The sequence below is a fragment of the Serinus canaria genome, chromosome 1 (assembly GCF_022539315.1).
Source record: "Serinus canaria isolate serCan28SL12 chromosome 1, serCan2020, whole genome shotgun sequence".
Classification (NCBI taxonomy): Eukaryota; Metazoa; Chordata; class Aves; order Passeriformes; family Fringillidae; genus Serinus; species Serinus canaria.
In genome coordinates, this window is record NC_066313.1 from 55,546,004 (window position 1) to 55,558,741 (window position 12,738).

Sequence of the window (12,738 nt, forward strand, 5' to 3'; positions counted from 1 at the left end):
GTAGGTGGGACACAAGGACTTGCCAGCAGATAATGTCTGGTATCTCCAATGAATCTTACAGCTTCAGTGAGTGTGCCAAGAATTCAAGTATGAATGAACTGGAATATTTCTGAGGCTAGCATAGCCATTTAAGTCTTGGCTTTATCAAAAGCTGATTTGTGGATCAAACAAGAGCAGCTGCTGCGTTTGCTTCAAAATCTATCTAAAACATTTTCTACTTTTCTTTTTTTGGAGATTTCTCTATTCAGCTTCAGCTGCTCACTTTACAGAATGCTTGTGCAGATTCTGCTAGGTGCTTTTCTGCTTATCATTTATTACAAAAATTAATAGAATGCAATTTCTTTTGCTGCCTGTCCTTGGTACACAGGAATAGCAAATTGTAGCACCAACTTCTCTCCTGCATGTGCCAGATGGTGTCTTAGAGAACACACTGCAGACGCTTGCTATGCACCATCCTGCAGATTAAGAATATAGGGCCTACTATTTAACTGCTGCAAATCAGCAGAGTGCCACTAAACAGATTGTGCAATCCCGGTCTGCATTAGATGCTATCTGACTCATCAGGTAATTAATAGAAATTGTTGTAATATACTTGCTGATGCTTTCCTCAAATTTTCCCTGTCTTCTAAAAATGTTGTAAAAATTATTATATGGTACTTGTGGTAAAGTTGATATACAGCTCTTGAATAGAGAGGATTTTTTTTCAAGTCAAATTAGAGAAAACCGAAAAGCCTTGCAATGCAGAGAGCACAGTACCAGTAGTCCAAAATTATATAAATTATATACAAGATACTGTGTATGTACATCTGAGGTTGCTTTTGAAAAGCATACTGTGCTTTGGAAACTGCAGCACTGACTGCATGTACAAGAAAATGCTACATTCTTCTAATTTTAAAAAGACAGCTGGGAAGGTGAAGTAAAGGTTTAGTATCTGAACAATGTACAGATATTACATGTTAGAACTGAAGGAACTGACAAGTGGAAGCTGCTCTCTTGACAGTTCACCATAGAGAATGCTAGCTTGGAATTGTTGGCATCATTTGTAACAGGCTTTCTTTGAGTGAGTTTGCAGATGTCAGTTGTGCTACTTTGTGATGGAAAACATGTATTATAATTGATCTAGCTGTAATCTGTTTGTGAGGAGAATGATGTGAATGGAGAAGCAAGGACGCCTTTTTCTATGAAATGTATCAATAAGGAATTGTCTTTTGTCACCTTTTCTCAAAAAAAGCAGGATATTCTCAGTAAGTTGTATTTTTTATATTGCTATTGCAGAGTATATTTGCAATGTTTAAACACAATGATAAATGCCCTTAAATTCCTTAAGTTTTTTCATGGGGATCACATTCTAAGATTTTACATTTTTTTGAATGTTGTGCTCTCATGTTCTCTTTTACATGATAGTTTTTCTTGCAGATGCTGCTGAACATTCTAAAGTCCTGTTGCTATTTATGGTGCTGTTTTGAAGTGTGAGCCAAGTTTTTTTCTTGAGACCATCCTAAAAATGAAAAAGATAGCTACACATATTAATGAGAATTATGCCAGAGGCATTTGTAGTCAGGCTGTGTCAAAGCTGGTTTTGCTGTACTTCTAGTGCATAAATTTTGACATGAAAGAGTTCCAAGCTTATTTTTCCACTGCAAGCAAAGTATTTTTCTTCTTTTGAGACCAGCTATTGTAGAAATACACTAGAGGCACATTGGCTTCATCCAGGTAGAAGTAAAATCAGTGTGAGATCTGTCCTAAAATTTTAATCCTACCTTTAAGATAATTCTTTTTCTTTGTGTGGTGCTTTTCAAATTTCCATACCTGTCCAGTAAAAAAGTTTGGACACAGCAGTTATTCTGCTGTTATCTCTTACCCTTTATTTCCCAAAGAATATATCTAGTAGGAATTTCCCTAATTTCCTTGAAAATCTTGTAGATAGGAACATGTTATTCCCTGTGAGGAACTGATTTGCACTTGCCCAGCTGTGTGTGGTACAATGTGTGTTGCTTTTGGAATACAGTACTTCAGCAATGAAGAAGAAAACATTTTACGTTCATATGATCTCACCACACCATATGTGAAAGCTAATCCTGGACACACTAATGACAGTTGTTCAGAAAACAAAACTAGAAAATAAGGAAACCTGAAATATTGGTTGAACAATTAATCTGACAATCCTAATGCATAGATTGCCCACCTGCATGTGTATGCTATTTCTGTTCACATTGGTAGTAAGGATATTGTAAATTTCTCTGGAAGCAGATGATTTCAATTGGATTCCCTGAGTGCCAGAGCAAAAACTAAAACCTTCAGTTAGTTTTTGTTAAAATGTTCCTTAATCTCCCTTATGTTTAAAAAAAATCTTCCTTGATTCTCACACCTTTAGTGCTGTTTCTGTAGTCTTACAAAAATGGATTTTAGTTGTGGTTTGCAAAGATTCAGCAGTGAACTGAACTCCTTCAGAACTGAGTGGCACTATTGCCTGCTGTCCTTAACTCTGCCCTGCACATACTGGTTCCTCTGTATCAGATGTAACACCAGGGCTTGTTTTTGTAAATGTTAGCTTCTAATTGCACCCAGTAATCACACTGAAAAAAGGTGAATAACCAAGTATTAGTTTGGAGATTTCATGGCCTCTTGCTCCTTTCTTACTGCACTTCAGCAACCCAGTCACTGCCCTTAAGCCTCCAGTTCAAGCCTCGTCATTGGTCTTGTCAGACTGTTCTGAAAGTGGCCATACACACCCATGCATACATAAATCCCCCTCCTGACTTGCCTATGTTCCCCTTCTCTTCCTGCACTAGTGCTTTTTCTCGTGGCTGAGAAAGAGCCAGGCTTTGTTGGGGAAGTATGTGAAGGACTTTTCTGGGGATAGGATGACGTATGGCAATGAGTGTGGTGTACGGCTCCTTCAGTGTGCTGTTTCTGCATGATACTTTCCAGTGCTGCCAACATTTGTATACATGTAGTAAAAGTGTTAGTTTCATTATCATCAGGTTATTGTTTTTTAAATTAATGCATATGATATTTCTTAATAGAAGTAAATAGATCTGCTTTGATTTTTTTTTAAATTGTGATTTTGGAAGCTGTATGGTATAAATGTGGAGATTGGGCAAAGTTTGGGTTTGCTTGATAATTTAATTCTGTGATTTATTGTGTCAAAATATAAACAAGAATGCAGTTATCTTTAAAACAAGTAGCAAATTAAGCTTGACCCTGAACACTAATCTTAGTCTGGTGCGATCAGAGTTTTTTGGGGTTTATTTGAGCTTCACAATTCACAGAAATGTTGGGATATAGGCTGGATAAGTATTTTACAAAATATATTTTGGAAATATATTATGTAACTGTATAATGTATTTATATTATATTAACTGATGCTGGGGAGTCCACTGAACATTGAGTAATAAAAACCAGTTTTTATGTTGATCAGTTTAATGTGAAATATAAATCCACAACCTGGTTTTCTGGTTTATGTTGGTTGTTGTTTTTTTTAAGGATGAAGTTGTGCAGAGAAAAAAGAAATAGGTAAGATAGAGGTATAAACTTTTATATGTAAGTTAAGTGATCTAATATAAACTCTGTGTGGAATTCTCTGCTTTTCAGCTGTACAGATTAGGGCAGTATAGCTTTGTGTATTTTCATTTTGGAGATAAGCTCAAAGAAACTGCTGAATGGCCAGGTATCTAACAGTTCAAAATTTAATAACGTGCTCTTATCTTTGTGTTTCAAAGTGACAGAGTCTCTGGCCCAGTCTGTAGTCCACCATTTAAGATGGATAATGCAGAAAGATCTTCTTGGCCAAGATGTCTTTCTTATTGGGCCTCCTGGGCCTCTCCGGAGATCAATTGCCATGCAGTACCTGGTGAGTATGTTGGTTTAAATGTGTTGAAGACATTGTTATTAATGTCAGCCATTCTTATACTAGACAAATGGTAAAAGGTAGTCCTAGAGAATCTTACAGCAAGCGACTTAGGAAGTAAATAAGTTTTTTCATAAACGTGCTTTTCAAAGCTCAGTTTTTGTTGCAGACAAATAGAAAGTATAGACGTTTTATTACATGTTTTTCTGCCTAAACTCCAGGGGGGAAAAAAAGAGTTGGAAAACTGTGTTACCATATGCTATCACAAATGGAGAAACAGTTTGTTCTCGGCATTATGTATATTAGAAGATTAAGATATCTGCCTTGTGCTACAGACAACAAATCGTTTTTGCTTCATTACATAAAAAAAGAAATGAAGGAAAGGATTTGGGAGAGAAGTGATCTAAGTAACATTTGGAAACAGTTATTCTGAGTGTTTAGAAAGAGTAGATGCGTGTATGATCCTCTCTTGGAATGTGGGAAGGACTTGCCTACAGCCATCTGCATGAACCATGGCAGCACCATGTATAAAATTTCACATTTAAAAAGTCAGTGCCCTTAAGTGATCAGGAGCGGGGCAGACATACAAACGATTTGTATGTCTGCCCCAAAAAGTGATGTAGGTAGGAGTAGGTCTGCCATGAGCTGTATCTGGAATCTGGTTGAGCAGAGGGAACACAAATGGAGGTGTATAAACAGTTGTCATAAAGATCAGGCATTCCTTTAAAAATCAAAAGATACTAATTCAAAGGCTACCTCCCTGAGGTAAAGTGTAGAGGAGAAAGCTACAAGATTCTGAACTTTGTCAAGGAGAGAAAAGGATTTTTAATTCAGCAAACCAGATGTGCTACTTGACAGTTTGATGTATTCCTTAAAATAAATGATAATGAGTTTGGAATACCCTAAAAAAAGGACTTGGAAAAACACCTGATATTCAGGCATAGGATATAGAATGTGCCTTTTTATTTATGCCACAGACTCTATGCACTTGAGATCTATTAGAAAGACTGCAGCTTACTGATTCAATGCCAAGCCAAAAAATTATGTGAAGGCTCGACTTTCCATGTGAGCTGATACATGCTGTGGTGCCTTTAATGAAAATATGTAAGCCTGAAAAACTTGTATTTGCTGTTGCTGAAAACTACCATACATTCCTTCACAGGGCTAATTGTTGAAAAACACTCTTTTTTCCCCCCTTTAATTAAAAGAAAGTGCAACTATAACTACCTGCAACATAAAGGAATTGGTGGCTTTTGGTAAACCAATAGGCACTGCAAAAGTGAAAGAAAATAATTTCAATTGGGTTTTATATCTTTGCTTTATTTTTTTTCATACAACTGTAGTTAAAAGCTGCCTGTTAAGAGGGGTCTTTTAAATCAGTGACATATTTAATTGAGGAATAAGGACTAAGAGCATTTCATTATGAATCTGTTTCCTAAGCAGAATGCAGTATAACCCAGATATGGAAGTAGCAGAAATATATCTGTTATAAATACATGGGGGAATCAGTTTTATTCCTTTAAGACAGCAAATTCTAAGTATTTCTCACATTGAATCAAAATAATAAAAACAATAACCCAAGAGTTATCCTATTTTAAATAGCCTATAGTTTTACAGATGCAAAGTGCATGTCATGGCAGCCAAGGAAGAGAGGGAAAGAGTAATACAGTTCATCAGTGTACTGGCCGAACATGTGCATCTAATACACACAGCTGCATTGCACTATAAGTGTTACTGAACTGTGAGAGTTGAACATTTCAATCCTTCACAGAAAATTTCTGATTTTTATTTGTGATTTGTAGATGCTGGCTGTTTTTCAGAGTCTGGAACCAGAAGATTAACCTACAGAATGTTACAGATGTTCAATGGAAAGAGTATATAGCTCTTTTAGAATAGGTTTGGGGAAAATAAAAGTTTATTGAGCAGAAATTCAAACCATTTTGTTTGAGGCAGAACACACTGTTAACATTTTAAAAATCAGAGATATTAGATTTTGTTCAGAGTTATTTCAGATCACTGTGCCACTGCCTAGAGCTTTTTTGTACAATTATACCATTAGGTGTATTCTTAAAGTTCAGTCACTCAGGTTATAGTGCTATTTTTGCAATAACTTTAGGCTGTTGTCCTCAGGAGCTGACAAAGCGGGAGGTTGAATATATCGCACTGTCAAGGGACACCACAGAAACTGACCTCAAACAGCGCCGAGAGATCCGGGATGGCAGCGCTTTTTATCTTGACCAGGCAAGTTGCAGTCACACACCACCTAGTCATTATTCACAAGTAGTTTGAAAGAAGTCATGGTTTATATTATGAAAAATCAATGTGTGGATTGTCATGTTTCTAATCCAAGTAGAAAGTCTCTTGCACAATGATCTCATTATTGTCATAAATGTTGTCTGTACCCAAACCTAAGACTACTCTGTCTCTTAAGAGTACTACAGGGTTGATTTAGACAGACCGTTTTTGGTAAGAGTGAGGTCCATTCTGTGGAAGTTTGATAAGCACTGCCCTTGCTATGTCTCTTCTTCAACATTTGCAGCAGATCAGGTGTATTCCTGAAATGAATCTTCTGATGTAGTTTTATTGTGAAAGCATCTAGTTCATGTGTTTTATGACTGCTCTGTGTTGTGAAACCCAAGCACAGTAAAGGGAGAAAATTGGGCAATTTGATTTGAAACCTCACTGCTAACCTGGAATAAAATTATTATTTAAACACTCTTGCCATCTGTATTGCCCCAGTAGCTGATTTGGCACAGCCATAGAGTGACTTGGGTTATGTAAGGTGGCATGTTTCATATCAGTGGCATGTTTCCTTTCTGATTATGCAGGTAAAACACACACTTCATGTGAAATGTCTGTTTTCATAGATACCTAAAATTTTACAGAACTTAGGTTTTTGGTTAGATAGGATGGGTGAGTTCCTGTGATGTAGTATGAACTTAAAAGAGTTATCTAAAAGAGTTTTTGGTTGATGATGCTATAGAGATTAATAATATCACTATCATAAAGGTGTTTCATGAGAGAAAACCAGAAACTTTGTTCTCTCTTTTACAGAAACATTTTTCTTTTTTTTTTTTTTCTTAAATTCCCAATGATCTCTTTTTCAGCTTCCAAATTTTCAAGAAACCTTTAAGTAGATTTCTTGAAACCACAGTAAATGGCTTTGAGCAGTGGACAATCCTCAGAATGAAGAATTAGCAATTAATCTGAATTTATTTTACTTTGATTACTTCTAGGACTTCAAATTATTTCATGCTTATCTGGAAATGCAAGGATTGCACAATAGGAGATAATTTGAAGCACTGTACTGTGTTTTAGGGCTGTAAATGGTTTCTCATTTACCAGAGGACAAGAGCATTTGTGTAGGTTCTGGGATTAACTCAGGTACTAATATCACTTCCACACCTGTCTGCTGTTGTGGACAGCCTTATCCTCACACTTGGTATGGGATAGTCAAGGTAATTGACCTATGGTGTAATAGCATTATTTGGCTAACATTTGTAAGAGCCACTGCATCAAGGACTGTAGGAAGATCACTGAGATGTGAGATGGTTTGTTACTTCTGTATTTGTCTGTGGACTTTGATCCCAGACTTTGATTTGTACAAAGTGAGGCTGTCTCACTCTGTTTTGAGTCATCTCACTCCAGCATGAGCGCTCTGGGAAGATTTGCTTCTTAAGATCAGGGTCTAAGATAACCACCTTCCTCAGTTAGTTAGAAATTTTCAATTGAAAGGTTTTTGCCAGGATCCAGCACAGCAGTACTTCAGACCAAGACTTTGCTTTAGCAAAGTACCAAAATACTAAAATTTGTTGGAATCTGTTGCATCTTTCCTGAGTTCATGTTTTACTCATCATATTTATAACCAATGTGTGTTTAAGCTTTGAATGGAACTTAGGAAAAGAAATACTTGGTATTTAGATGAACACTTTTAAAATACTGGAAATATGAAAGATGAATCTCCTAGATAGTGATGTTCCAGCTGAGGCTTTCTCATCCCGCATTTTTGTTAGATGCATAAAATATGGTACATAGTTACCTTTAGAACCATCATAGCTCTATTTATTCCATTCTATTATTGAGCTATAAAGTTTTTCAGATTACACTGGTGCCTGAATTTCAATGACCTAATTTAATGATTTTGAAGTTTGCAAATGCTTTACTAATTCAGAGCATTACAGAAGCCTGACACCACTCTTCTTTAAACTTCAAACTATTAACTGAGATCAGTAGGAAGCCCTAACAAAATACTCTCTAAAGAGCTTGGATTGCTTCAGTTGGCATAGCTGAGACAAAGAAAAGGGGAATTCATGTGAGGGACTGAAGATAGTAGACTCTGCTTTTCAGATTTTTGTACCATTTTCTTTCCTGTAGAATCTCATGCTTGCTCCTCACGTCACCCCAGAGAAGACAGCAGAGCTTGAAACTCTGGTTTCCAGGATATCCCGTGTCTGAATTCTACTTCAATAAAATTTATCTGTTTAAGATTTATGAGGCTCTTTGTAAGCAATTCATAAGATAGTAATGTAGTTATTTTACACTTTGAATAATAATACACTGTAACAAAACCGGCATCTTGTGACCAGAAAGAACTTTAATTTAGGGGCTCATTGGGTTTGCAGACACAGAAAGGTTTGCAAAGTTGTCTCTCAGTGACTATTAAGATGTTGTAGTTGTTTATAGCTCCACATTTAATAGTGACAGATTAAGTGCTGTAAATTATTATCTCAGAGGTTTCTAAACATCTGCTGTATTTTAATATGATATTATGGAATATGATTGCAGATAATTAAAATACATTGGAGAGGCAGTCATTTGGAAGCAGTTGTTGAAATTCCATATTGAAAGACCAGCATATCAAATATTCTTGCATATCAGTATTTCTTAGAACTCGAGTGAATCAAGTGGGAGAGTGGAGTTAGGTAGTTAGAAGAGATATCTGATGAAGGCTGAAAAAGAGGGGTTTATTTACCTCAGAAATAGATCATTAAAATAAAGGTAAACATTGAATTGTGAAATTCACTGCCAATTAAAATAATGTAAAATATAGAACTTATGATGAGGTAATGGGGAATTATTTGTTTTAATTCATGTACCGACAGCAGAAAATTCTGTTTGCCTGTCTTTACTTTGGGCCATTGAGTTTGGATTTCAGCTGTTAATTCACTGTTAAGAGTCTCAAAATTGTCATTATTGCTGTTACTGAGCTAATTAAGTAACCTACTGGTTTTATTCTCTAATTTATTGCATGGGTTAATTATATTGTAGATCAAGTAATTAGTTAAAATTATTTTATATTACATAAGTATTCAAATGGCACCTTCAGATTTTACTTTTATTGATCGAAGACTTGTCTTGCAAAGTGGTTTTCTGCCTGTATAACTCTGACAGTTAAGCTGTCAACTTCATTGAACCAGTAAGATGATTCTAATAGCCTATTGTATTTCCAAAAATTAGGGAACTAGATTTGATTTTTTTTTCTTTTTCCCCCCATTTCTATATACTTTTGCTTTTTATTTTGTGCGTACAAGTACATAAGTCACATCCCTAGTTTAAATTCTTATTACTGCAGCCTCTTACATTAATAATTATTACATCTAAGGAAATCCTACATTTTATTTTAATGTAGCAGGTGAATTTGGGAGAGCGGCTAATCTACTTTGTTAGTGCTTGAGAGGTGTATTGCTCCAGGATTGTGTAACAAACCACATTGTCCAGAATGCCCATTTTTGTTTACTCCTTATCTTCCAGCATTTACATGAAATGAAGGCAGCTTCCCAAACACAAACCATGTTAGAAAGTGTACACTCTTTTCTCTTCAAGACAGTCAACTTAACTGAGGCTGGAATAAGTAGAAAGATGTATTAAGGTTATATGATGAATAATTAAAAGTATGATGTAATGTTTTTGAAGATTTGCTGATTAGCTGCATCCACTGAGTGAATATATATGTATTTCACTGTCGTTTCTGTCTGTACAAAATTAGACTCTATTTTGCAGTGTCTTTGAACTATGTGAACATACTCATTTTAGTACAATACTTTTACATCCCTAACTTCACCAGCATCATAAGTTATACAATGGTAAAAATGTAAAATTGATTGTCAAGATACCAGAAGAATAATCTTCTGACATGGCTTGAAACACTTCATGTAGTAAACAATTAAACAACCAAAGTAACAAAAATGACTTCTTAAACTATACTGTCTGTAAAATGAACATAACATGAAATCCCCTGGAGTAGCACTACCCAGTCTGGAGTTTGGCTCTTTTAATCAAAGCAGATTAGAAAGGGAATTATAAAATAAGATGTGAGATTAATTGAATGAAATGGTAATCATATAGGAGAGTGAGACTGTAGTATTTGAGAGTGTGTGTGTATACAAATATGTATGTCTGTTTGTTTATACAGATAAAAAACTTTCTATATTTTCTTTAAGACATGTGTAAGAATGATTCAGGTTTTATCAAAAATTACCCACTGAGGGAAAATTGTGTGATTCTGTGATTTATTAACTTACTGCCTTGGAGGTGGCAGTGGGTTTTTGATGTGCTGGGAGGTTAGCCACAGCCACATTGTCGCAAAGTATAATTTCATGGACTGACTAACACTGCAGTGTCTGTGTACCTAGAACAAGAAGTAAGATAGTGAAGTCTGAGGAAAGAAGAGATAAGCAAGGCATTCCAAAAGAGTGAGTGTTCCTATTCATTTTCTTAGTTTCTCCTACAAAGAGAAGACAAAGAGGGAAATATTAGGTAGAAGTCAACAGTATTTGGATGAAATGAATCTTTGTTGATGTTGACATAATATATCTTGTATCTAAAAGAAAATGCATGTTAAGGAGCTCTTTATGGTAGCCTTTTAACTTGTAGAAGTGATTTTGGTATAATCATTTGCAATACTTCATTCATGCTTCTTAAAGTGTCAACATTCAACTGGATTTGTTAGGCTAGCAGCTCAGACTCTGGTCTCTTGTTTTGATGTGCAGGGCATATAGATGAATGTCTGTGATGTAATGTGAGGAATATTAGAATCATGTATTTATAATTCCTTATAAAAAGTGTGAGATTCTTTTTTTTTTTTTTTTTTTTTTTATATGTTGCATGTATATTCCACTTCCTTTTCAGCTGTTATTTCCAACTATAGGGAAAGGAGCAATAGCTTGTAATATGTGGGATCATAATATCCATAGGCAATATGGACTTGATGGATGGTGCTCTGAGTCAAAGTGATTTAAGAGTGATAACTAACTTCATAATTTTTAGGTATTTGTCAAGTATTTATTTTGCTGCTCATCAGGAAGAAAAATTTAAATTGCCCTCCTCCCTTATTCCCGGACAGAAGATAAACCTTGCCTAGGTTTATTTCTTTATAGGTTTTTTTACTGATAAATCTGTTAAGAACCTTAGTTTGCCTTCTGCTGGGCCTGGATTCTGGCCATAAGGCAAAATGATTCACACACCTGATGTAACTGTGCTCTCGTACTAAGTTCCTTGGTGTAAAGCAGCTAAAATAGCTGGACCCTGCCAAGGCAGGGACGTAATTCCTTGTAAATAGTTTGCAGGCTCTGTTGCAAAAACACCTGTCGTGTTAGGGTAAGGGGTAATGGAAGTAAAACCAGATCGCTTGACATGTGGTACTTCAAAAATGGAAAATAAAATTGTGTGGAGGAAGGTGAAATCAGTGACTGGGGAAACAAAAATCAATGACTGAAATGAAGGACTGTTCCAGTTCTTGTCACATTTACATATTTATGCTCTCATCATATGTTGATTCACTTCCTAGGGTTAACTTTTCTAGCCAAGTTTTCTGATTTGAAACTCAAATAAATTGAGGGGTTTATTTCTTTAGCTGCTTTTCATTCGGTGCCATGGTATAGCATCATGAAATAGATGCTCACCAGTTCAGGCTGTTCATCCTCAAACCCTAATTCACTATCTCACTGCTGATACGATCCTCACTAATAGTGTTGCTACTGCAGACTGCTGGATTCCCTCTTTGGATTCTAGCTAGCCTGGCTGACAGTACTCCAGTATACTGCAATTTCTCTGTCATTTGTGGGTATTTAAATAAAAAAAGGAGTGGATAACAGTATCTGCTCTGTAATTTTGCTTAACTCACAGGAGAAAAATAGCTATAAAACCTACCCAGAAAACACTTGATTAACGCGGTGGGGAGGTAGGCTGAATAGTGACAATGTAGCCCCCTGCTCCATTACAGAGGGTGTTGAATTAGTTCTTAAGTAACCTTTTTAATTTGATTAATCATTTTAGTTACTAATACATTTATTTTTATTAAATATGAACATCACATTTGGAATAAGTGTAACTCAGTAATTTGTGGCCTAAGTTCAAAAATGCAAAACTGTAGCTTATCATCATCTACAAAGTGAAATTTTTTTTTACGAAAGATAGAATACACTTTTTTGATGGATGGTAGGCCTGTTTGTCATCTCATCTTGGAATGGCATTATACATTCGTAACTTTTTTATTAAACGCATTTTATTTTTAAGAACTAGCATAAGCTTTTCAAAATATTTAAGGAAAAAGATAGCATTAAGTTTTCATTAAAATGTGACATTTTAGCTTTTAAAGTGGCTGAATGTGGCTTTAGTAGACCTTTGTCTTACTGCAGTTTTTTGCTGATACTTCTGCTTTGGAGAAAGTCTGTTTTCATATTCAGTGATTTACTGGCAGTCTTTGTCACCTGTGGAAGTCCCAGGTGGCTGGAAATCGGCAGATGTGACACCTGTCTCTAAGAACAGTCAGAGCAAATTTGTGATTGTAGGATTCTATTACTTCAGTCCAGTAAGTAGTCATCTATTTTAGTGTGGTTCAACAGGCTTCTAGTTTGCTCAACTCATGGGGGAAAACAATAGCTAGGGAA

General features: G+C 35.7%; 1 protein-coding gene across 1 annotated transcript in view; it reads left to right on the forward strand.

Annotated features, from left to right (window-relative positions):
• The window catches only part of VWA8 (von Willebrand factor A domain containing 8), a 188,389-nt gene that overhangs the window by 19,817 nt on the left and 155,834 nt on the right, over window positions 1-12,738 (forward strand). Inside the window, exons 3-4 of the mRNA XM_018908692.3 lie at window positions 3,723-3,853; window positions 5,981-6,091. Coding sequence (XP_018764237.1) covers window positions 3,723-3,853; window positions 5,981-6,091 — 242 coding nt within the window. The remainder of the gene's footprint in view (window positions 1-3,722; window positions 3,854-5,980; window positions 6,092-12,738) is intronic.